At 41.6% G+C, this 25,312-nt stretch overlaps 1 protein-coding gene across 39 annotated transcripts in view; it reads right to left on the minus strand.

Annotated features, from left to right (window-relative positions):
- The window catches only part of ARVCF (ARVCF delta catenin family member), a 245,958-nt gene that overhangs the window by 74,015 nt on the left and 146,631 nt on the right, over positions 1-25,312 (minus strand). For 23 of the 39 annotated variants that reach the window (XM_072936289.1, XM_072936282.1, XM_072936285.1 and 20 more), the window contains 3 exons: positions 20,509-20,547; positions 12,817-12,975; positions 3,963-4,570 (listed from right to left, as the gene is read on the minus strand). In XM_072936289.1, the coding sequence (XP_072792390.1) occupies positions 3,963-4,570; positions 12,817-12,975; positions 20,509-20,547 (806 nt within the window). The remainder of the gene's footprint in view (positions 1-3,962; positions 4,571-12,816; positions 12,976-20,508; positions 20,548-25,312) is intronic. The other 16 variants (XM_030285460.4, XM_030285459.4, XM_072936302.1 and 13 more) reach the window with 1 other exon arrangement.

Consider the following 25,312-nt stretch of genomic DNA (forward strand, 5'->3'; position numbering starts at 1 on the left):
ATAAACAGGTGAAGGATTTAAACATTTAATCCTCAACAACTTCTACAAGTGTTACATTCATTACAGTTTGCAGCTGGTGTCTGCTTTGGATAAAAGACCAGAAAGGCTTGGGATTTCAGCAGGAAACTTTGTGGCAAACATTGTAGAGGAGATGTAAAGACTTTGCAGAATGAGATTCTACTTCTGCCAGGCTCTGTTCCCTGATAGGATACACAAGGGGATTCAAAACTGGAGTGAATCCTCTGCTGAGACAAGCCCGAGTTATGGCCATATGGCTTAAACACCAAAATCCCCTTAACTGGAAACACCTAAGAACTGCCAATGGATGAGCTGACTTGGGTTGCCTCCTGCCACATCAAACTCTGCCATTCGTCACCTTCTGCAACCAGAATATTATCAAACTGAATTCACACTAAGGAAGACACTCAGAAAAAACCCAAATGTTAGTCAAACTGACCACGTGGCCAGCCTCACCCTGTTCTGCCCAGGCATGTCCATAAACTCCTGGCCTGAACTAGACAACATCCTAATGCTGCCCATATACACTTGGAAAGAGTGAACATAGTGAAAAGTGCTGACTGGAAGTTTTATCTACAATTACAAGCCTTTATATTCTGTACTGAAAAAAAAACACCAGAAGAATGAGGCTGACATGTACGGTGTTACCAGTTCTCTCACTGTCTGTACACAACAGCAGCAAGACAGACCCACTGGTAAAGGTATTTAATGTATTTAATCTGAAATCTGGCTCATTTCCTGGTAATAATAATTTGGACTGTGAAGTGACCACCAAATACATTCTCAGTGTCTTAAATCAGGCTTCTGGCATAGATAATTTAACAGTAAAAAACTTTTGTTGTTGATTTAGTCAACATTAAAAATTTATACCCCATACAGTCTGGAATAGTAACCCTGGCAATAGCTGCTCCAGAGCTCTTAGGGAAAAAAGAGGTCCCATGAATGCTCATGCAGGTACAGGCTACAGTGGTCCACTCTGGAAACAAATCACCACTGACACAAGAAAAAGGTGAACAGAAGTTATTTAAATCAGTAAGACCTGTCATTTCTTTCCAGCCTGTGTTAATTTCAATTTAATGATTAAGAAATATTCAAATAGTAGTAGGGGCATTTTTTGTGAATAAAACTATTCAGTACTTCCTGCTTCTCCTGCAAAAAGGACTGTATATAAAACATCCAGCACACAATACAATTAGATGTTTTTAAAAACTGTAATAAACCACCTAGTATAATAAAGGCAACCTACCAAATGAAGGAAAAAAGAGCACAAACTCAATTAAAGATGTGTAAATGCCTTCCTAAGTAAACTTGAATAACATTACTTCAATACTATACACCCCAAATGCTTTTCTCTAACCCAAATTTATTATACAACCTGACTTACACCAAATCAGAGCATAAGCTGAGGGGAAGAACAAGAATTGCCAGGTGCTCTTGCAGAAAGTGATGAATCTTACATGAGGAGGGTCTCAGTATGAAGGAAAACAAGAAAGCCCAGCCACAAACAATGATGAGCCAACAGAGGCAGCATTTGCCTTTGTGCATTTATCTGGATTTGGAGATGTTTGTGAGGAGGCACATTTTTCCCCAATTTAAAATGAAATATAAGTAGCTTAAAATTAAGCTGGTGATGACAGAAGAAAAGCAAAAATAGGTATTTATCTCTGTGATCAAATGGAGCAGGCAAGAGCTGGAAAGAACAACCTGTACTTGCAATCCCCCTGCCTAGGATTCCCTCCAGACAAAGCTGGGCTGCCTCCTCATCACACAGGGAATCAGACTCACTAGCACAGCTTCCAATGAGAAACCTCCATCAAGCCCTCTCAGAACAGGAACTGACAGTAAGGACTCTTATTTTACCTTTAAATTACTCCCTAATGAAGTAAAACATGAGACAAAGGCTCAGTGAGTCATCAGTGGAGGAATTCTGTTCTGAAAGTCGGTGTGACATAGAACAGCACCCAAAAGAGTTGTTGTTAAACCTGCTCTACACATACAAACTTTCCGAAATCAAAAGTGACATCAATTAATCACATTCACTTAATCATTTTCACAGAAATAAAAATTTTAAAAAACTAGAGAGGAATAATAAATTGGCAATTACCCTCATCTAGTACAAAGCAATACTTGTAGTCTTTATTTTCTTGCAGATCAGTAGCACATCTAAAATGCAGGTTTATTGAATTGTTCAAGTATTTCTTTGAAATGTCAAAAAGTAACTGCTTATGAAGAGGCCCTCATACAATCTTCTTATGTTCTCAACAGCTAAAGTTTGCTGCCACAGTCAGGCTAATTATTTGTCAAAGCCTCTTGATCACATTAAATATGGAAAAAACCTCATAACAAAAGAAATGTAGAAGAAAAATTATGAAGTGGTTCTATCCAAACTGCAAGGAACAATAAATCAAAGGGATGTTTAATAAAACTACCAAATTTTAAAATGCAAATGGGTAGCTTCTAAGAATATATTTAATTATTCATTTTGCATACAGTTTGAAAAATGTTAATAAAAATGTAGAAGCGTTGATGCCTGACTTCTTTTAGCAAGAACTGTAAACTTGCTTAGTTTTGGGAAGTGCTAATCCAAGTCTGATAGACTGATCAGGATTCTGGCACCCACTGGGTGCAGATATTTCCTTCAGCCCCACAAAACAGGAATATGATCCCACTGCTGGGTAAGCCTGCAAAATCAAAGATGTCACAAGGGACTTGCAGGGTGTTCTGGGAGATATGCCTTGACACCTTTTAATTGCATTTTTATCTTTTTATTTTTCCCTCTCACAAATATAGATGACAATTTGGAAGTGTTGGATTCTAGTTTTGGAATGAACTTCCAGAGCAGGGAGGGAAAATAGAGCCAGAAAAGCATGAATGACATAACATCTCCAAGGAGGACGACTCGGAGAGAACAAAAGGACAGCACAAATCCCACCGACAACTGCTGCTGAGGCAGCAAAGCCCGAGGTCAGAAATGTTAAGTCTAAAGACTGTCTGTACACAGAGGCAGGTGAATCCAGACTCTTTATAGCTCTGGAAACTATTCTAAATTACAAGGAAAAGAAGGAGAACTAAATCCATATCAAAACATGAATCATGAGGCTATAACTTCAAGCGGGCACATGTAAAATTTGTACACCCCTTAGAAAACAAAGTATTACTAGTTTTTCAGGTCTGTACAAGATGACTTTCAGCTGAGTAACAGGACTCTTTTCCCAAGCTTGGGGGTTGTTGGGTTTTTTTCTCAAATGCAAGAGCTGTGAACACAGCTTGAACAACTAATACCAGAAAACATGGCATAAAATAGAACATTTCTTAGAAACTGAGCTGAACCAGAAGTAATTTGTAACTGGTCATTTTAAATCCAACACAGATACCCTTTTCTCCCCTACAGGCACAGGGCAAAAAGAATGATCTAGTCTTTAAGATCTGTGAGGTTCAGCATAACCTGGTCAGACAGCTGAGGGTGTGTGCTTAGCACAGGATCTGGGCAGAGGCTGTCACACCTATCAAGACAGCTTGGCACCCCTTCACCACCAGGGATCAGCTCATCTGCAACCCCAAACAGCTGTTCAAACCTTTTGTTTGGCAGATGTGCACACAACCAGACCTGTCAGGAGTCTCAGATCACAAATTCCTCTTTTCACCTTGCTAGTGAGGGATGGCTCTAGGACAACACAGTGCATTCACAACTCTTTTTTATGAAGACGGAAAAAAAGCAACTTAGCCTTCTTGTACAAGGTCATCTTTCTCTCTAAATTCAACCTGAACTAAGCAGCCCAAAATCACTGAAAGGGTTCTTGGGCCCCACCTCTCCCTCTCTTCCATATTTCATGTGTGTTTTCTGTCAAGTAATTCCAGACTGTACCAGATCAGAGAATTTGAATGTATACGATCAAATAAGCAAAAGCTGCAGAGCAGCACCATGAAAAACAAACGGGTTTTACCTTCCTTTGTGAGGCCTTCCTCTCTCTGGCACACCTGCAGACGTCCTCCTGTTCACAGTGGAGTAATCGGGATCCAGTTCATACCCTTCATCGTCTACTCCGAGGCTGCGGTTGTCATCTTCCAGTCCGTAGGGCTCCGGCTGGAAGCGCTCGGGCTGAGAGCGGTTCAGGTCAACGCTGCTGCCCACTGGCACCTGAGGCTGGGCAACGGGGCCGTAGTTCTCCCTCCTGCTGGGCAGGGTGAAGCTGCCATCGTCGGGCCGGTAGGTGCCCCCGGGCACGTAGGCGTAGCGGGGCCGGTAGCCGACGCCCCGGGACAAGCTGCCGTAGCTGTCCGAGAGGTCTCCGTAGCCGTCGTGGCCGATGTAGGGGCGGTATTGGCCCTCGTGGCTCTCGGGATACGACTCATTGTAGCTGTTGTAGGAGCGGGTCAGGGTGGACGAGGCCTGGGGGGTGATGAAGCGCTCCCCGTTCTTCAGGTACCTCCTGTCGATGGAGTCTGTGTAGCTGCCCATGGGCGAGGAGCCGTCCATGGCAGGGAGCCCGTCGGGCCCCAGCGGCACCTGCCGCACCGTCCTCGTGGTGACTGTCTTGACCATCTTGGTAACCTGGCAGGAAGCAGTGAGGAAATGTGTTAGTGCTCTCCTTGCTGCATAATGCGGTGAGAACACGGAGCGAGCACCACAGAGCAAACTACTGTGCTGTGCCTGTAACACCGGCGCAGCAGTCAGCTCACCTATTGGCTTTTGGAATGAACAGTGGAAAAATACTTTGAAAAATACACACTGGGCTCTTAGTACCAAATCAAAACCACTGCAGCCATGTGACAGCACACAGAAGCAGCACAAAGTCGTTATATCACTTCCAATTCCTCCAAAATATTTTCAGGAGACATCTGTCCTAAGAGAAGACTTTATTATGTTGTGGAGCCACAGCCTGTCCTCCCACAGCTACAGCATAAATACCACATCACATTCTCTAGTTTAACAAAAATAGTTATATGCTTCTGCCTGATCTGGATCAAGTTTGCACCTCTACGCAATTTGATGGAGCTCAAATTTGGCAGTAATATTTAGGAAACCATGATCTTGAAGAGAGAAGTTTTGTGCTTCAAGATTGTGGACAACACACCTGCTTTCTCTTTTACAGTATTCTTACATCCACCAACCACCACACAAGCCCAATAGGTAGCAGTTGTAATTATTTTGGTGACTATCACATTTGCATAATGCAAATATTCATTATTATTTATGCAAATTTGTATAAATAATAATGAACACTAACATCACATTGCTTTTGCAATTACAGCTACCTAAACATCCTAGACAAGCTCGTTTAAAACACTGAAGGAAAATCTGTATACAAACACATAATCATCTTTACTTCCATAGATCACATTTCATTTCAAAACAGAATTCGCAAAAACTGGAAATAGTAAATGCCCAGAGGGCTCTTGTACTCAGGACTTCTTGCTGAAGGGTAAGAACAAAGAGTCCTTAAAACTCTGCAAGAACCACCTGCCTTTGTGGCAAAGGTCTGGTAATCTGTTTAAGACAGTGCAGGACAAAAGCCACTGTATTCACAAACTAGCAAAGGGTCTTCTGTTTGGGCTGGTATCTGGGCTCCATCAATTTCTGTACTGCCTTCTGGAGTGACCAGCAAAAGCTCTTCTGGGAAGAATAAAAAGTCCAGTAGATACCAGTCTACCCTTGGTACCCCTAACCCAAATAAAATTACTTTAACATATATAAAGTTACCCCAACCCTAGTAGGTGCTGACTTTCAGCCCAACCAAGCAACAAAACAGCACATCTGCAAAGATGAGAGGGAGAATCAAGCTACCTGACAGCCTTACACACACCAGGGGAAGAGCACAAAATTGGTAAAAGGTATTTGGGGTTTTTAGGCTATTACAGACATAAATAAGCATCAACAAATTACACTTTTCTTCATATAAATCTCAGATTGAAATGCTACATTCAAGGGAAATGCTAACCATAACATGTATCCCTGGACTGCTCAGTGGCTCTGAAGTCCAAATAAATATTTTGACCTACAGCCTGTAATTTAAATATTTAGGTTGGCAACAGATTAGCCAAGCTGCTGCAAACCTAAATAATTGAAATAATTAGAGTTCATCTCTTGAAGTGGCTCCAGACATGTCCTCTAGCCAGATGTTTTCACACAGAAACCCCAAGCAGAAAAAAGATTCACCCAAACAGAATTTCTTTTCCTACACACATCTGTGAGCAAATGATACTTCAACATAATGAAGTAATGAAATCCTACAAGACTGAAAGCAGCACAAATGCCTCTCCACCAGCAGTGTAATTAACAGCAACACGATGCTGAATGCAGCACAGCCAGGTACCAACATGACCTCTGTATCTAATTTGAGCCAGAACTGAAAGAATTTTCCTCAAACAAAGGGAAACAAAGGGATTTCCTCAGCAAGTAAACATCAGGAAAGATGCTATCCCTCCATGCCTCTGAGTTTTTTCTCCCTTTTTCAAAGCACACATTTTAATAACGGGAAGAAAGGAAACTAAAAACTCAACATTTATTTAATGACATACAATCCAACAGGGGTTTTTGCTTGTTACCTGTGCACAATACTTCTCCTTTGAACTCAGTTGTCAGCGTGACCACTGTCACAGCTTTTATAAACTCAGCAGTGAGAGGAGGGAGAAAAAGAGTCGGTGGAGTTTACAGTAGCTCTTTGTGAAGTGGATACACACAAAGCAACACAGCTCAGTGTTCGCCTACTGAAGTCAAAAACAATACTTTTATTCAAAATACCATATTCATAAGCGATCTTCTAAGAGCAGAAAAAAAAGACATTTCTCAGGCCTGAAATATGCAAGTTTTGCAAAGCCATGACAAAACTGAATGCAAAGTGCTGGGCCTTTGTGTTCTTGAATTTGGGAACCAGTAATGGGAATAACAGGAATTAAGGTACATGTCAGCAATTCGATGAATCAGAAATGGATACTTATGCTCGGAAAGGAACAAGGAAGGAGCTTTCTAAATGCCAAGAAGTGCCCTTGCATAACCTCACAAAGCTCTTTCTTTCAGCACTATACAAAAAAATCTAAGCCCAAGCACTGCTTTTCAGACACGAGCTGCCACGCTTGCTCCATCTGTCATGTGTCGTTTTTCCTAAAACTGTTAAGATCAGACAACAGGAAGTACCTAACACACCTCTTTTGGCTGCAGCAACAGCACAAAAGGAGAATAAACTTTGTCCTGCAGGATCGGGTCCACCTTCATCAAAGACTTGCTCCATGTTATTGGTAAACACACAAGGTAACAACCACAGAAATGTTACAGCCAGGACAACTGTCTCCAACAGCTGCTACATGTACACAAAAACCACAAAGCAGAATTTCAGATCACTGACCTCCTGGACAATGTGTGACCTGCCATCTACCCTTAGTGAGTTTTTCACCATGCTCTGGCACTCTACAGACTATTTACAGAGATTTGTGTTTTTAGTTTAAATTGCCAACACAGAATGCAAGGGATTAGTTTGCAATTTATATCTACTTTGCCTTATTTTCCTGTCTTTCAGACTAGCACAGACTTTCAATGGCTGTGGCTCATCAAAAAGCCACACAGTGTCAGGCAGCACAGCACATGTAAAAAGAAGTTTACAGCATTAGCACAGCTTCACCTCTCACTATTTCCTGAACAGTGCACCCAGCAGCAAACACAAAGTACCAGGACAATCAAAACCACCTTGGTCAGACACATAAAAAGGAACATTTCACTCAAGCATTAAATTATGCATTTCTCATAGTATAAAAGCATTCAGTAATGCTACAGGTGTTATACTGGGGCAATCAAACAGAGCCATTTTATATTTTGAGAGAGAGGGAGTATTTGTACTCATGCCTCATTTGTCAGGCAGAGGCACTGAGACAGAAGATTTATCACGTGATAAACAGATTTTGCTGCTGACAGGACAATAAAGGGAAGCTTTTTGGCTGCAATTAGCCAGCACACAGAAGAAGGTCTATTTAATTAAAGGTTTCCAAACAAAAGACAAATCCAACCAACAAACCAAACACGTTTATTTCAGGAAATCCTGCTCAAGGGAATGTTTCATTTATATTTCTCAAAAGAACACAGGCAGCCTAGAGCAGCTGACAGCACAGTAATCTTTTCTCCCAATATTTTTGTGGTTTTCTTAATACTGATGCATTAGCCAGAGAGAATGAAGCTATTCCAAAACGAAGTCCCAACAGACTGCCTTATCTGAGAGACACCTGATCCTTCAGATGCACCCAATCTTAAAAAAAAATTTATTAGCATCAATTCCTCATTTTTTATTAGAGATGTGCTCTAATAAAAAATGTAGAGTTACAAGTTACTTTGAGTGTAATTTGACTTCCTCTGTTTACTTTCCATCCCTAAAGAAAACCTGTGTGAAAAGGCTTTTTCACCCAATGACAAATCAAAGATGCTCCATTGTTTAAATCCCTCAATCTAAGAGTAGCAGAAGAAAGCTTCAGAGTACTTCCCCTATGAAGAGGCTGGCTGAGTATGCTTACAAGATATTTGTAATTCTTTATTCCCTGTACAGATACGTAGGAGTAAAGACTCCAAGGTATCATTGGAACTGGGCTATCACGGTCAGACGCAGTCATCTTATCTATAACTCTGCCTCCATTTTGTTTGTGAGGTTGGTTTTGTTTTGCTTCTAATTTTTTTTAAAATAAATTAACTGCATTACAAAAGCTGACAGGGATAACAATCTTGTTGAAACTGTCATAAACAAGAACCAGATGAGAAGGAATGCGCAGAAGGATCTGAGCATCCTGACATTTCTTTGAGCTTATTTTTGAACCACGGACTGTAAAAATTTATCAGCCCATGCAGGTTGAAGCTATTACCTTTCTATTAAATGCTGTGGAAGAACTCACCCTGGAGGTTTTCAAAACAACAGCTGAAATCTCTCCCCTTCAATTTTAAACCTAATATTTCACATTGTGAAAGGGCTTTAAACTTCAGTTAAAATCCATTCCGGCTCTGTTGCCTAATTCCTCTGAATTTCCTGCAAAGTTTTGAAGAACTGTCTCCTGGAGTAGCTGGCACCAGCACAACCCAGAGTTTTGGTACAACCACTTTCTTATCACAGGTGCTAGAAGTGGGAACAGCAGTTAATCATGCTGGGAGCTGGACCTGCTGAGTATTGGAAAGCTCAAAGAAAATGGATGGACTACAAATTAAACAACTTTGTATACAGATTGATTTCACAGTTTGCTATGATATAACATCAATTTCAATGAGGAACAGTGACCTAAATCTCTCCAATCTTCTGGCATTTCAAAGATAAAAATAAAAGGTGCCTGAAAAAAGAAAAAAAAAAAGGTGAACTTTTACACACACACAACTAATTTGCTTTACTGAGTTCTCTTGAACCACTTACAACAAGCTCCCTTTAACACCTGGCAGTGCTCCAGCCAGCAGCAAGAAGTGGAAGTCTCTCCCCAAGGTGACTTTCACTGTTTTAGCTTGATAGGTATTTGGCTTCCTGAGATATTATAAAGTTGAAATGAACTGTTATCTGCTACATCTTTTGTGCAATAAATGCTATGTAGGGACTTAGTATAACACTAAAAGAATACCAGGTAGGGGAAAATTACTCAGAGATATCTCATTTTGAAAAGGCAGATGTTCTCTATTTAAAGTATGTCAAATATTAAATTCTATTACGCCTTCTTCCTGCTTCACTGCTACAGGCATCTTCAAAGATGAGGGAAAAGCAAAGCAAAACTGTCAATGCATCTAGATTAAGGTTGTTTACTTAATACACTGTTGAAAAGAATAGCCTCTAAAATTATGGGTTTGAAACAACAGGGGAAGGAACAGAGAATAAAGAAGGAACAGCAGCATCCAGGAGTATTCCTGTTTACATCCTTTGCTGCATTTCAAGAGGAAGAATTTCAGAGGCATCGCTCTCCAGCAAGCTAGAACTTCACACAATTTAGCAAAAGTAAGTGACATTTTCCTTTTAAGAATCCAAAATGGCATTAGGTTGAGAAATCCCCATGTAAACTATGCAGCAAAGAAAGAATACATTTGAAAAACATCTCTGGTCTCTCTGGCTCTTAAAAAACCATGACCTGTGTTATTTACTCTGTCAGAGGAAGTATCTTTTGCTGCCACTTTCTTTGCAAGACAGGTATGCTGGAAATTGTGGCTGACACTGTCCAGCAGAGCCCTTAGTTATAGACACAACAAAAACAGGTTCTAAATCCTTCCTTAAGGGGCCTGGAGCAAGCAGAGCAATGTAGAGCATAAAAGGCTATTGCTCAGAGTAAAAAGAAAAGTTGAGCACAAACCTAACCCGCCCTGAGCACAGTGTGACCATGTCAACTTCACACACTGGAGAGTACTGAAAAGAGATGTGAGAATTCCCACCACAGGAAACGTTGCTCCTCTACAAGGGCAAGTACCACCTGCACACTGAATGCAAGGCCAGATTCATGTGGGGTTTTTTGGTTTGGGGGGGATTTGTTAAGTGTATTTTTAATTTAAATCTGTGAGGGAACAGGCAGACACAAAGCTGCAGCTTTTGGGCTCCACATCTCCTAGCCCTGGCCAGCAGGATGTCCAGCAGCCATGTGGCTGCATCTCCCATGCCAGGAGTTTTCTTCAGCACCCCCCTCTGAGTAGCAAGGTCAGAATTCTGCCACTGCACAGAGGTAACAGGAAAGTTAATTTTCTCTGTAAGGCTCTCACACATAATAGCACGAGCTGTGAAAGCACTATGATGATACCTATTAGAAATGATTGTGTCAATGACAACTCCAGGGCAATTAACTGACGCTACTAAACCCCAGTGACACAGTTTTCATTTTCACAGTCTCTCCCAAAACAAAATGCAAGCTGAAGACCAAAGTGATGTCAAAACCTTGTAAAATCTGACCTCATATTAGTATCTAAGAGCTGTTAAATCTATGCCTTTTTATCATAGCAAGGAGAAATCAAACCAAAATCATTTCAGAGGCAACAACCCCTGACTCTCTTCTAAGAGTCAGGGCTAAGCCAGGTTGTGTTTTGACATTTCAGAATTACTTTTTGCAACAACTGGGTTTTTAGTACTTTTTTGTTGGTCCTTGTAGCAATAAATTACCAGGAAACAGCTCTGTGTTGTACTTAAGCTGGAGTCAGTGGCATTATTTGAAACAACACAAACTGAGAGTAAGACAGCCACACATCCTGCCCCCATCCTGGGCACACTTCAGTGCCTGCAATGACCTGCAGTAACACAAGAAAGCCTTGCTCTCTGAAATGGAACAGTAGCTCCAGGGTTGCTGTTTTTTTCAATTTGCCTTTTCCATATGCAGCTACAACGCCTGTTTTGAAGCTGCCACTGCACTCTTCTGTGGGATGATGGAAGAGCAGGAGGTCCCCAACACAGAGGAGAAAATCACACCTCTGAGCCCTGACAAACACGCAGCTTTTATCAGGGCCATGACTATTCCAGACAAATACTTCACTCCATGTGGTCCCGTTATCTAGGTGAGGCATGGCCTCACCTCTATTTTTACAGTCATAGCTATAATCTTATGCCCTTGCAGCCTTCTACAACTATGCACTACTATTAGTACATATGAAAAGGTGTCCATCCCCACTGTAATTTTATCACTTCCTTCCTGCAAATAACAGTTGTTGTTGCTGCTACTAGAAAGAAAATAGCATTTCTTTCATGTAAGTCACAAACTAAATACATTCGATTATTTGAAGAGCTAATAAAAATGTGGAGGGTTTTCGTTGATCTGTTTTATTTTTAAGACCTTAATCTCCTCTCAACAATGAGAAAATAGGCCAATTATATTTACCTTGTAACTAACTGCAACAACTATTAAACCAGACACTCAGTATATTATAATCTGTATAGGCTTACTGACCTCAGGAAATCAACATTCATTTACTTCAACCTGAGGATCTGATGTCCTGAATAGATATCCCGGAGGACTGCAAATCTGGAACACCAGTGAAAATAAACACTGATTTACACAGTGACCTTTCTTCAACTCCTTTTAACACAGAAAGCAGTTGAACAATCCCCTCCCCCCTTTTTTTAAAATCAGTCTTGTTTAGAAGTTTTTAAAAGGGGAATCACCCTTAATCTTTGTAATGTTCCAGTGGCACTGAAAGCATGCAAGACAGCCATGAGCACACAGCACCTGCTCAACAGAGATAGAAGATTACCTTACACGAGGAACAAAAAGGCATCAGGAAAATGAGAACGTCTGCCACACCTGTAATCCAGCCAAACCTGAGGTACAGTCACTTGAGAGCACACTCAGCTTTCCCCATGCATTAGGAGTAAGATGCCTTTCACAAGATTGTTGCAGATTTTAAATGCTACAGTGTTATTTACACAGGCTGTTTCTTGTTCTACAGGACAAATGCATCATCACATAATATTATTATAGATTGGCTTTAATTTTAGACATGTTCTCCTCAGACAAACCCTACCAACTCATCAATTTTTGTTTGCAGGGCAATGCTGTGAACTGCTTCAGCAGAATGAAGTGAATGTTACAAGAACAAGTAGCCTGAGAAGGGGTTCTGGTGTTTTTGTTTGGTTAACTCTGATAATTTCTACGCTCAGTTCACAGCTCCATGAACAGCAGAATCAGCACAGCTGATAGGGAGCAATCTAGACACAGAGGTGAAACTGAAAAAGCCCTGAACTCAGCTCTGCTGGCAAACACAATGTTCAAAATCACTGAGGATCACAATAGCATGATTGTCATCACTCAGGCTACTCCCTGCTATTTCTATTCCATGATTAGATGGCACTTTGCCATTTTTCTCAGCAGTTATTAACCTCTCACCTTGGTTTCAGTTCTCCTTGTGGTTCCATCTTCAGAAGTGACAATAGACACGTGGGAAGTGGGAGTGCCCGGGTCTTCCTCCACAGTAACTGTCTCTTCCACCATTTCTTGAGGCTCTTGCATCATTGCTATTGAAGTCTGGTTACTGGGGCTTTGCTCCTATAAAGAAGCAGGTTAAAAAAATTAACTTCTCATTTTTACCATGTTATACACCATGTTATACAACAATTAACTTCTCATTTCTACCAGATGCAGCCATCATGGTGTATAACTGTTCCACTGATCTCAGTTTCTTTGATTGAAAAAAAACACATTTTACCCAACATTTTGCAAGCAGAGATTCAGAGAAAGGAGTATTTCCTGTCTCAGACAAGCTTGCTGCATCTGTGCTGGTATGACTGGGCTCAGTGCAGCAAATTGAAATCGTGTGAAGCATCTATCAAGTACTTCATATTATCAGGCAACAGACTAGCAGACTACTATCTTGTATTTAAATCTGCTTTAAGCTTTCTCTTCAATGCCCAGCATAGGAGTGGAATTTCTGTCTGCAAAAACATTCTTTCAATTCTGCAGTGAACAGGCCCACTGGGCCTGTTCAGAGCATTTAATCTTACACACCACTGAAAGTTTCTTTGCATTTGATAAAGTACACTCAGTTGGAGACTAGAGAAGGCTATAAAACATCAACACCTACAATTAAATAGACACCTCTCTCAAACTGCCCAAAGCGACAATAATTAAAAAAAAAAAAAAAAGGCTAGAGATTAATTCAGTAAAATGCTTCCCTTCCTACATCTTAACTAAGTCTGTAAGGCCTAACTGGCTACAAGCTTATTTAAATTTATAACCGATAGACAACATAATAAAAGCTAAACAGAAAGTATGGAGATCAAATGCGGGTTCTTGCAGGGATACTGCCTAAAGAGAACACTCTGCTGCTCGCCAGCAGAACCTTCCTTTCTCTTATGCAATTGTGTATTCCAGCACAGAAATCAGAGACACTCCCTTTGGTAGATGAATGTCTTTCAGAAGTTCACAGCAAGAGGCCAATAAAGAACCAGCTTACACACTGAGAAATCAGACTTTTGCCCAGCATTGTTAGTCCTCAGCCACTTAAAATGAAACAACAAACTGATAATTTCATTACCAGCCCTGAAGGTATCTGGCTACATAGTCTTTAAAGCCAAAAAAGGGCTTCTGTTGGCACATCCTGTCAGACACTCAAAGAATATCCTTTATTAACAGCTATACACACAGACACATATTTTTACACACGTATTTTAAAAACCAAACAGAAAATCCAAGAAGAATGACAGAACCAAAAATTGCAAACTGAACACACTTTGCCAAAAGAAAACTCTGGACAAATCCATTCCTCCTCCTCACATCACAGGAAAATAAAAAGGCTTGGGGTGAAACTGTTGCAATGGAGGTGCTAAGCCTAATTACAAAATGCTTTAAATATTCTCCAAGCGTGAACAGCTTCATCACCAGAGAACTACAACACTAAATTTTGTATCAGTTAGAAGAATTCCATTCAACCCAGCTACAGCCTTTGGATTCCCCCTTTTGCTGCGCTGTGTGTTGTGCAAGCCCGCAGTGACCTTTTGCTGCTGGTATCTTATTAAGGTCCACATTTAATTCTTGCATGATCTACAGTTTCTCTTTAAACACTCGGAGATGCCCCTGGCCCAGTTTTCCTTTATTTACAGCTGTATTCTGACCTTCTGGAACTCAGACTTCTGTAAGAAAGCCACTCTCATTTTCAGGTAAGCACTAATATTAACCAAGACCGTAACAATAAGCCTCTGTCAATCATCTCAGTCAAAATGCAACAGAGACAGCCTTCAAAGATAAGGCACCAGAAGTGATACAAGCAGGCACTACTTCCATGTCTATTGAAACCACAGAATAACCCAGGTTACACAATCAATCCACAAGAATAAGGTTTCTGAAATCCTAAAGAAAATCACTCCTTCCAGTCTGCAGGTCTCAAATCATTAATGACAAATAATTTCTGATACATGCTGAATTCCTCATGGTAGAGTTCAGATGGCACATTGTGCCTTCTGCGCATGGCTCAAGAAGGGGAACTTGCTCCTGCAATAAATACATTATTCTCTCCACATAAGATACTGTGTTATTACTGCAACTCCCTTTCTTACACCCTGCAGTGAAGCTTTCCTCCAAAGAGAATAATTTACACAATACTGCAATACAGTAGAGACTCAGAACTTTGATTCATCTTCACTCAACCAAACCTTACCAAGAACAAAGAAATCAGTTAGTTGTAGAGGGTTTTTGCACAAGACCTTATCCCTGTAAACCTCACCATCGAATGCCAACAGTGCTTCAAGGTGGGACCTTCTCACTCCTCTCACTCATGTATGTACACACACAGAGCTCATCCACCACCTTCATTTCCAGCTGCACTTGAGGTGCTGGCATCTCTTTGTTCCCCTCTAGACTTTACAGAGGCAGCCTCTGTTTTCTGATAATAAACCTGAGGAGATGGAAGGTGGAAAGAAATATTTTGTTCTTTGAGCTTTTGCAATACTTTTTATTAAAAAAAAAATAGAGAGCCTGCCTTTATATTCAGACTGCCTGTGGGCAAAGGAAACCTTAAAAGCTGGGCACTTAAACATGAGCAAATTGCAAGCTAGAGCATATTGACTTTAAAATGAGCGTTGTGCTGGTTTTTATCCTCTGGCTGCTTCTAAAATGAAGATTCAGGCAGATACGGTAGAGATCTGCATTCCTACAAGAGAAAACTATTGTCAGCAAGAGACTGTCCTAGGCATCAGAAAGGCTAAAAGCTTGCAAAGTTCAAGGTAGATACCTCAACACAGACAGGCACCTAGCCAGCATCTGTGTCTTCTTACTCTGTGAGCTCTGAGGAATGCTGTGAGCCAAGGGGACAGCCTGTCACCCAGCTTACCCTGAACCAGGTGGTGCTTTGATCTCCAAACCCAATGCTTTCTCTACATTGCTAGCTAGGAGCTGTCACAAACTAACATTAATGTAGAAAGGATGCAAAGATTTTGTTATCTGTCTTTAGACACCATCATTAAGGATTTTAGGTCATCACAAATTGTAGAAACTGGGACACATTACCCTTTTCAACTACTTCCTCTGTGCTCAGCTTTGAAGCCAGTATTTAGGATGCTGTTTTTTGCTAAAGACATCTCAGCATCTCAGATTCCAAACATTTGGCAGGTATGCCTAATTATCCAGAGTAAACCACAAGATGCTGGATAGGGCTGGAACATGACACCCCTAATGAATAATGCTACCAGTAGTTCCTTACCTGCTAGAAGGAGGTTAGTTCCAGTTCAAAAAAACATATACTTATTTACGTTACTGGAGGCTTTCAAACCAAAAGCAATGAGATTACAAAATACTACCAAATTATAAGAATAGATTCCAGTGCAGTTACTGCATATGGTGTCACTAGTCATGACTTTTCCTTTTACTTTTTTGAGACCAAATGAATCCTGTCCTGTAGATTCGTACTTGCATCTCCAGTGCTTTAAAAAAGCCAGGCTATTTACAACACAAAGCAACAATCAAATTACCTCCAGCCTGTAAAAGTTAAGTGCAGATGAAACAGCTAAAGACCTTGTAAAATAAGCAAGAAACATAAAGTAACAGTAATTCATGTTTTGTTAAAGAACAGTGATTTATCATTTAGGGCACATCTCTCCTAGGGCTTATTTTGCATTAGACTACTACAGCTTCTGTAATCATAACCATTTCAATTCCTAGCATTGTATTTCCATCAAAGTAGCTATTTTATATCTGTTTTAATAAAAGAATAACCTCCCTCAGGAGGATCAGACATCCTACTTCAAGACAGTAAACAAAGTTCTTCATTCTCTGCCTATGGAACAATTTTAAACAGTCTGGAAATAATATAAAATCGCAGGAGTTATTATTTCCACTAAAACAGCCTCTCTTCAAGAACACTGAAATCATGTACATTGAATCTTCATTCTCCCCAAGATCTCCTTTGTTCTGAAGATTGCAGTGCAGGCTATTCCAGCTACTCCTTACTCCAGGCTATAGTCAGATACCAGATTTGAGCGTTTTTGCAAAGCACAAAGGCCGGATTCTACATCAGTGGACATATTTGTCCTCAGTCAACCCCAGCCCAGACAAAGCTCAAGTGTATCAGCTCCTGTGAAACACATTACAAGTCTGGGCATAATTAATGGCATTGGACAACAATGCTAATTGAATTAAATGTGGATTCTCTCTCCTCTACTACTCCTTAAATTACTCGTTAAAGCTTCAATCTCTGCAAAGCATGAGATTATTTCTAAGTGTAAAGCAAGCAAACACTGGCTTTGTTGGAGTCAAATCTCAGGCTGATGTTGTGCCCCATTGGTCTCCTTCCCACTCGGGTCTGCACTTCCAGCACAGTCATGTCCTCAAGCTTTTATTTGCTGAAGCCTTGTGCAGAAGGACACAAAAGGCAAGTCTGCAGGAACACAGCTGCTGAAAAAACGTCTGTCTTGAGATCTGCATCAGACTGAGACATCAGAGAAGAAAATCACTGATGGAATTTGTTGAAATTGGTGTATTTGAGATAGACTTTTTCTAGTACAAGATCCAAATCCTTAGCAGCTAAGGACTCTCCAATCAGGTTATCACAGCCTCCTGCTTTGTCAGAGCACCCTTCTTTCACCACAGCCTCGAGATCCCTGCCCGTGCTCCCTGCCCTGATTTGTCCTGAGAGCTTTCTGTGCATCTCAGCAGTGCAAAAGCTGAATTCCAAGCTGAGCAGCTCATGCCCATCGCTGAGCCCACGTCCTCTAAGGGGCAGCAATACAGGAAACTGTCTCACTCTTCTTAATTTGTTCTCCACATTCACGTGAGCCCTCATATACTGCAGTGCTTGCACTACTGCAAGGCAGGGCCCCTCTTGCAAGCACATGGAGACCTAAAGCTCAAGGACTGCCATAGGTTGTTTCCCCCAGTTCAAGAAACACAACAAGGTCCAAGTCTTCAGCACCAAAGCACAAATACACAGCCAGATGTACCCAAATTCCTCATGACTGGGGAAACATTGTGCCAAAACTGGGATCAAATGATGGCACACTCAAATAAGATGGCTCTAGAACAACAAAAAGCACATGGACCAGCCTGTAGTGAAACACATGATGCTGGAAGGGGAGTCTGCAATACAGACAATGACATGGGAATACATAAATATCTACTTTGCTGCAGATAAACATCCATTTAGTAAACTTACTTTTTTGTTTTCTCATGTGAAATAAAATGTGGGGTTTATATATATATATATATATATATATTTATGTATATGTATGTATACAATGGATTCAGTGCACTTCCATGTGAACCCAAGCACACCAACCTATGAGAAAGCTTGAAGCTCTTTCTAGAGCTCTGACAAGCTCTGCCCTAAGGCTGGTCAGCTCAGAACAGAAGGGAAATGTCAGCCCCAAATGAAAGCAGGCTGTCCTGGCACAGGGTACCAGAATGAACTCAGCCCCACACCACAATGCACCAACTGTTTCCTGAACACTTACACACTTCCTTTGTCCTTCAGAAACACACACGACAAGCAAGGAACAAATAATGCCAAGAGCTTTTAAAGCACCAAGGTTAAAAGGAACATTTCAGCAACTGGAGAAAACCCTTAGCTACAGGAGCTCTGAAAAGCCACAAAGAGGAGCGGGTTTCTTTGGAAGCAAGCATGGTAATTCACCCTTTGAAGGCATCACACCTTTCAGGGAGAGCAAGAGGCGGAGGTGAAGGAGAAGGAATCAAACCCAGACAAGGCCTGGAGTAGCAACATTCATCCCTCAAGTACAGCAGGACACACTGGGGTTCTGTTCAGCCACGCGGTAGCTGCCCATCAACGGGCAAATCCAGCGCCTGCCCAGCGGTCAACAAAGAGGCCTTTTATGCTATTTTAAACAATCTGAAGTGTCTCAGTTAATGGAAGACCGGGCAATTGGCCCTCAACTATTTCTAATTGACTGGAATGATGGATGAAGCTAAAGGGAAAGCTGACCCACTGAACTTTTCCATACAAAGCTAGGAAACTGAAGGAGATTGTAAACAGTTTATAAGAACGAGAAGTGGGAGAGGCAGAATCCCAGGGGCTTTGCTCCTCTCAACCTGCTGTTGTTTCAGACTAAGGAAAAAAGACCTTCAACTCTGAGCAACAGACAAAAAATACATGGGAAGGCCTAAACAAATCTGGTATTTTTCCCATGCTCTCCTCCCCTTTCTCTGGGAGCTGTTTAACTCTGCCATGCAAGCTGGTCCTTTGAGTCAGAAAGGGCAATTTGTCACTCTGACAAGATGTCTCAGGGCTCTCTACTGCCCTGCCCTGATTCTCAGATTGACTGGGTGTTAACCACGGATGTCAAGACATTACATCTCGGTCAACTTCAACAGGTGTGATGATACATACTTAAAACTTACATGTTAATCAGTGTCACTACATTAAAGTAATGCTCAGGAAACCACACATGCCCCTGGATTTTCTGAACAAAACCTTCACTAGCAGCTTTTCCCTGCAAAGGGCAACAGTGCTGCAATGTGACAGAGCTGTCTGCTCACCTCAACAGCTCCTGGGAAGGAAGTCTGAGGATATGCAACTTCCAGATGGGGAAATAGATGAGTAATAGGTTCAAATTTACACCATCTAACTTTAGGCAGCTTAGCAAGGTATCTACATGCAGGATAACTTAATTCTTTCTTGTTAGTGAAAAGAAGAGCAGGAGCCTCAGAGAACAGGTCTTGCACAGCCTAAATTACTTCCTTGGACATATCCAGTTCTTGCCATTTATTCTGCAGGGAAATTTTATCTAGTGCTTCAAGAGAGCATTAAGCTGGAGGATGAATCCAGGCCTCAAAGCCCCAGTGTAAATATTCTGTGTAGAACCCAGAACAGGACAAGGGTATCACAAGTAATCACTCAGTCCCTTAGTCATAAGCCCTTTTTCTCCCAGTAGTTCAGCAAGATCAAGTATTAAAATAGAAGCATAAGCCATTATTTGTAATATGAAAATTATACAGGCCCCCCCCCCAAAAAAAAACCCACCAAAAAAAAACCAAACCCCAAAACAAAAAAAAAACCCACCCCAACAAACCCCCCCCAAAAAAAACCCAACGAAAAAAAAAGAAAAAAATTATCAAAAAACAAACCCCAAAACAAGAAAGAGCAACTGGTACACAGAGCTCTCTTAACTGTCGACAGCATGGCCAGTGTTTATCTGGACAGCCTGCCCAGAGGAAACTGAGCAGGAAACTACTGTTTCTCACCAAGATTTGTACAGCAAGTTCACTGCAATTTGCCAAACTACCTCCCAAAGACAAACAGAATGAAAATCTGCATGCCTAATCTTTGACCAAACCCAAAACAGATCTGACTTGTTTCCTCTCTGGAGTCTTTCAGATGAACTAACCAAGGCTAAATCAGGAAGATTTTTAGTGGGACGAGGTTATAGCATGGATTATAATTTTCCACCACATTTTTTCCTTCATCTCCACCTGCTGCCTCTACAGCAGTGGCATTATGGGTGTTGTGGGATGACTAATTTTACATTCCTTTCAGCAAGACAAGCATTCAGATTTCATTTCTTCCAGGCTCCACAGAGTTTGGATCACAAATTAAATGGATGCATGTATTACTAGATATCAAGTCCACAAACTTACATGCACATGGGAGTCAGAAGTACAAGCTAGGTCCTTCATCTAAAACAAAAAAAACAACTGTCAGTTTGGCAGGTGAGAGCAGAAGGTTTCTTTATGCAGTCTGTGTGTCCCAGGCTCTACCCCAGCCACCTTCACATATCATTAGTGAGTTAAAGCAAAGTCTGCCAGACACAGCCAGTTCTAGGCTAACACACACACGCCTACTTGCACTGCTACAAAACTACCTTAGAGAATTGCTTTTAACTTCAAGGCAGATGCAAACCATCTCTGCATTCTTTGAATTACAACCAAGGCTGGAGCATTATTTGAGTGTCCTAGGAGCCATATCAGATCAGTGTTAAATTTAACTCATCTCCTCACCCACCCACAATCTTGCTGGTAGATCTGAACTATGCAACAAAAATGCTTTTTGTGGAAAAACACACAACACAAAAAGAAAAAAAATTCCAAAAAACAACAACAAAAAAAGCTTTTCTAATCCTGAGGGAAACAGAACAGACCACGGATGATTTTTTTAAGCCTGAATTCCAAGAAAGCTGTTCCTTAAAACAAATTATTTCTCATTCTAGGGAATACAAAGCCATTGACAATAAATCCAATTGCCTGTCTCACAAGGACTGTGCCTGCCAGTGTCTCCCACTATGCAGCCCCAGAGCAGGTCTGCCTGGCAGTGAGGCAGCAGGACTGTGTCAGCCCAAGCAGCTCCCCAGGAGATGACCCCTGTTAAATCACACACTATTTCTTCCCTCTGCATCTCAGCCCGTTCCAGCCCCCCACCAAAAGCCATGGTCTGCACAAAGCACAGCAGGAACGTGTGAACAGCCTCTGACACAGCCTGGCTCTGCTGCTGTGCAACCCCAGAGAGCCCAAAAGGGACAGCAGGAATGGAACTGTGCAGGAGGTCTCACAAATCCATTGGAGCACCAAGAGATACAAGTCAGCAAAGCCAAAGGCCGTTCTGACTGCTGTAAATCTTCCAAATGGAAGAGATTCCAGCAGAAAGACAGATTTCCCAACAGCAATACAGTTACTGTGCTATTTCAGCTACCCAGAAGAGTTCATCAATGGTTTTTTGTCCGATAGATAGTCTGTTTATTTCACACATTTTCTGTTTATTCCCTACGACTGACCTGGCCAGACCTCACACATTGGGAAGAGGGCAAGTGCCTGTGATAAACTAGCAATAAACAGTATGGAAAGAAAAAATGAGGAAAAAAAACCTCCCAAAACAAAACAAAAACCCAAAAAACAACCAACCAACCCCCCCCCAAACCACCAAAAAAGCCAACCAAACAAAAAAACCTCCAAAACAAAAAAACAACAACAAAAACCCAAACAAACAAAAAAAGTGAGCAATTGGATATTAGAGAAATTGCTGTCTAAGTTCAGTTTTCATATCCACAGCTGTGGAAGGATGTGGATGCACCACACTGGGCTCAGAGCACACCCAACACAACAGCCAGAGAACAGGATCTCCTTCACGCCCAAAGTCTGAGCTATTAACCTCAGAAGAAGGTCAAAGAGTGATATGATTACAAGTCAAGTGCCTAAAGGTATAATGGAAAGCTGAAGGAGAGCCCTTCAGAGAGAAAGGCTTAGCCAGTGCCAATGTCTGTGATGCAGACTAACAAGACACACACACATCAAATTTTAAGACAGCAAGTGTGAATTGTGCAAGTAAAGAAACGCATGAAAAAATTTTGCTGTTGAACAGGTTGGACCTAATGATTTTTAAGAAACATGCTTCTATTTACTCATAAACCTTATAATGGAGAGGTGCTCACCTGCATGCACACAACTGGACTGCTACAACACTCTGAAGATTTTTCAGGCTAAGAATAAATTATTTAAAGCTTGTGAAGAAATTCCCCATCCCCCCCAGCTTGCCCTCAGCAAACTACACTTAGATGCAATAAAGAGATTTTTGTTGGCCAGAGAAGGGGCTAATGATGCCTGTTCATCTTTTGGCCTACAGAGTTCCCTGTCCTCCCACCAGTGAGCCCCTTCTCAGCTGTCAAGCAATACTTCAAGGAAGGCCAAATTGCAAACCAGAGCACTGTGTCAATGGAGAAGCCACCACTGCCCAGGAAGGACTGTCTGTCCCATTCCCCAGCCTTCACTGTCTACAGCACAGCTCCCAAAAACCTGTTGTGCCAGAATAACTGAAATAGCTGTGGGATAGCAGGAACCAGCGACTGACGGGGAAAAAGAGATGAACACCATCTATCCAGGCACTGTCACCTGGAAAATTAATGGGAAACCACTGGCTCCATTCAAGTTTATAGTAAGAGTGCTCAATATTGACAGGCATCCATTCAGCAAGGACTGCTATTACAGCATGAATCTCAAAAAGGAAAAAGTCATTTAAACTAAGGTGGAAGTCACTTGCCCAGAGGTAAATACCTTCACCAGCAATTTAAAATAGCTCTCAGTTTCTTAGTTAAATGAGTTTGGCTTTTTCCATTTGTCATCAGCTCTGGCTAATGGTTCCACATACTTGCTGGAAATAGACGTCTTTCTATGACCACTCACTCCTCCTGGCACTGTGCATACAGTCAGCTCTTCTACATTAAAGCAGTAGAATTGTAAAATCCTATCACGTTTGCCAAGCACTGAATTATTTACACAGTACCTTTTTATTATTATTTCTGATGTGTTTTTGTTTCTGACTTCACAACGGAATTCAAATATGATGAATAGTGAGACAAGATGCAGCCCAAGAGTCAGCAGTCTAAATCAGTTTCAAGCAGGTTCTCAGAGGGCTTTTGAGGGAGAGCCATTTCTCAATTAAACACACAGAGATCAAAACAAGAGATCAGGATGAAATTAAGGACTTGCTATTAACAACCATCAGTCAGAAAACTAAACTCGTGCTCTGAAGGCTGCACTTCTCTGCTGTTGGCAAGATGAGCTGTTTGAACCTAAGGACAGGACAGCTGCATTTCCCTCCCACTCCTTGTTATGGTTTTATGCCAGAAAACAGAATCTTTAATTTTTCCAGAGAAGCCCTGCCAAGCTGAGGCTGCAAACAGGATATGGTGTGTTAGTAAACTCCTAGGCAGCTTGCTCACACCCTGGCCAGAACCACTCAAAGTGCCTAAATCCCTACATGCACGCTAGCAGCAGTGACAGCCTCCATTTCACACAAACTGTCCTCCTGTGTTAGACTCCTTTTGTAAATCAGGCCTGAGCAGGGCATGCCATTTTCACCTCTCCTGGCAAAGTACCCAGCACCCAGGTACCCAGGCTTGCCTCCTCTCCTTTACAGGCTTTCCTATGACTCACCTCCACTACTAAAATTTTGGCAGAAATAAACCAAAGTCCTCCATAAAGCATTAGCTGTCCTGGGATCCTCTACATACACAGCTGTCTTCCCAGAGTTCAAATGAAGCTGTTTTATTTTTCTCCCAATTCTTCATAAGGAATCAAAGATAAACAGTCATCCCACCCACCTTTTTTAACAGTAAGACAGACTCAACCACTACAAATCTAGCAGCAGCAAGTCCACCACCCACTATGAACACCCTGCCATAAACACTGTTCCTGCCTCCAGGACTCACCCTGAGCACAGCATTGAGAATATTCTCAGAGACAAACACTGGCAGGGTTCACCCTACTTTCCTTTTCAGCTTGTGTGTTTATTCTTTTCCCAAGAGAAAGCCAATGTCTTTGAATTCCTTCCAAGAGTCCCCAGCAGCAAAAAAATCTCCAAAAAGGTGCTGCTGAATCCACAAGTCAGATTTGCTGACCTGGACTAACCCATCACTCAATTATATTAACGAATTGTTAACAAATAAATCCATCTGACAGAAATCCATAATATTCTACATCTCAGCTTGCTAAATCAGGAGCATAACAGTTAGTAACAGATAAATGTATGCATGGAGGATGTTAAGTTTGGCTAACAGTTGCAAAAGCAATGCTGCAGCCTGAAGAACACCAGAAAAAGATGAGCAGAGGAGTAAAAGTATTACAAAATGCATGAGTCTATCCAAGGAGGGCAAAACCAAACAAAAAAGCACATCAGGGAAAGGGAGGACAGATAAAAATGAGAAGAGATAAAACCCATAAATGAGAAGAGTGTCATGTGGAAGCCAAATTAGTGGCTTTTACATGAAAAAAAGTGGCAGGAAAAGAGAAGGAGGGGGAAGTATGAAAGAAATATTTCGGTTTTTAATTCCATCCTGTTAACACTGCTTTTGTTCACCATATAAATCTTTTGGCGAGCAGCAGCTCCCTCCACACACGGCAGTATATTAAGATTCTTTATTAAGGCTGTCCAAACACCATAATGTCATTCTTTGGCTTTTTATGTGGTTTGCCTAGACTGTGTTTTTGTTGCTAAGCTCTCATTAGATGTCTATCTTGTACTGACAGGGAAGAGATTATAAAACACAAGAAACCTGAGCACAAGCCCAGTATTTGATTTGACACAAGTGAACACTCTCAGGCAGCAGCACAATGCCTTGTGTGTGACTTGGGGACACTTCTGCATCTGCTCAGCATGAACAGAACGGGTCCGAACTGTCCCATGGTGGCGTGCGAGCGATTAATTTGGGAAGTACAGAAAGGGGAGGAGAGCCCAGGCCCAGATGCATCACAACCCACTTCCCACACCAGAAGCTCCTGTGCCAGCCCCAGCACTTCCAGCCCCCGGGCAGGACAGCTCACGGCTCTGGCAGATGAGCTGAGGATTGGCATGAGAATACTGCCCCAAGGCACAAATACCAGGGAAGCACAAGAACAACACAACACAAAGATGGAACCAAATTAATAAATCTTGCTTACAAGGGATGACAGCACA

This window comes from Taeniopygia guttata, chromosome 15 (assembly GCF_048771995.1).
Source record: "Taeniopygia guttata chromosome 15, bTaeGut7.mat, whole genome shotgun sequence".
Lineage (NCBI taxonomy): Eukaryota > Metazoa > Chordata > Aves > Passeriformes > Estrildidae > Taeniopygia > Taeniopygia guttata.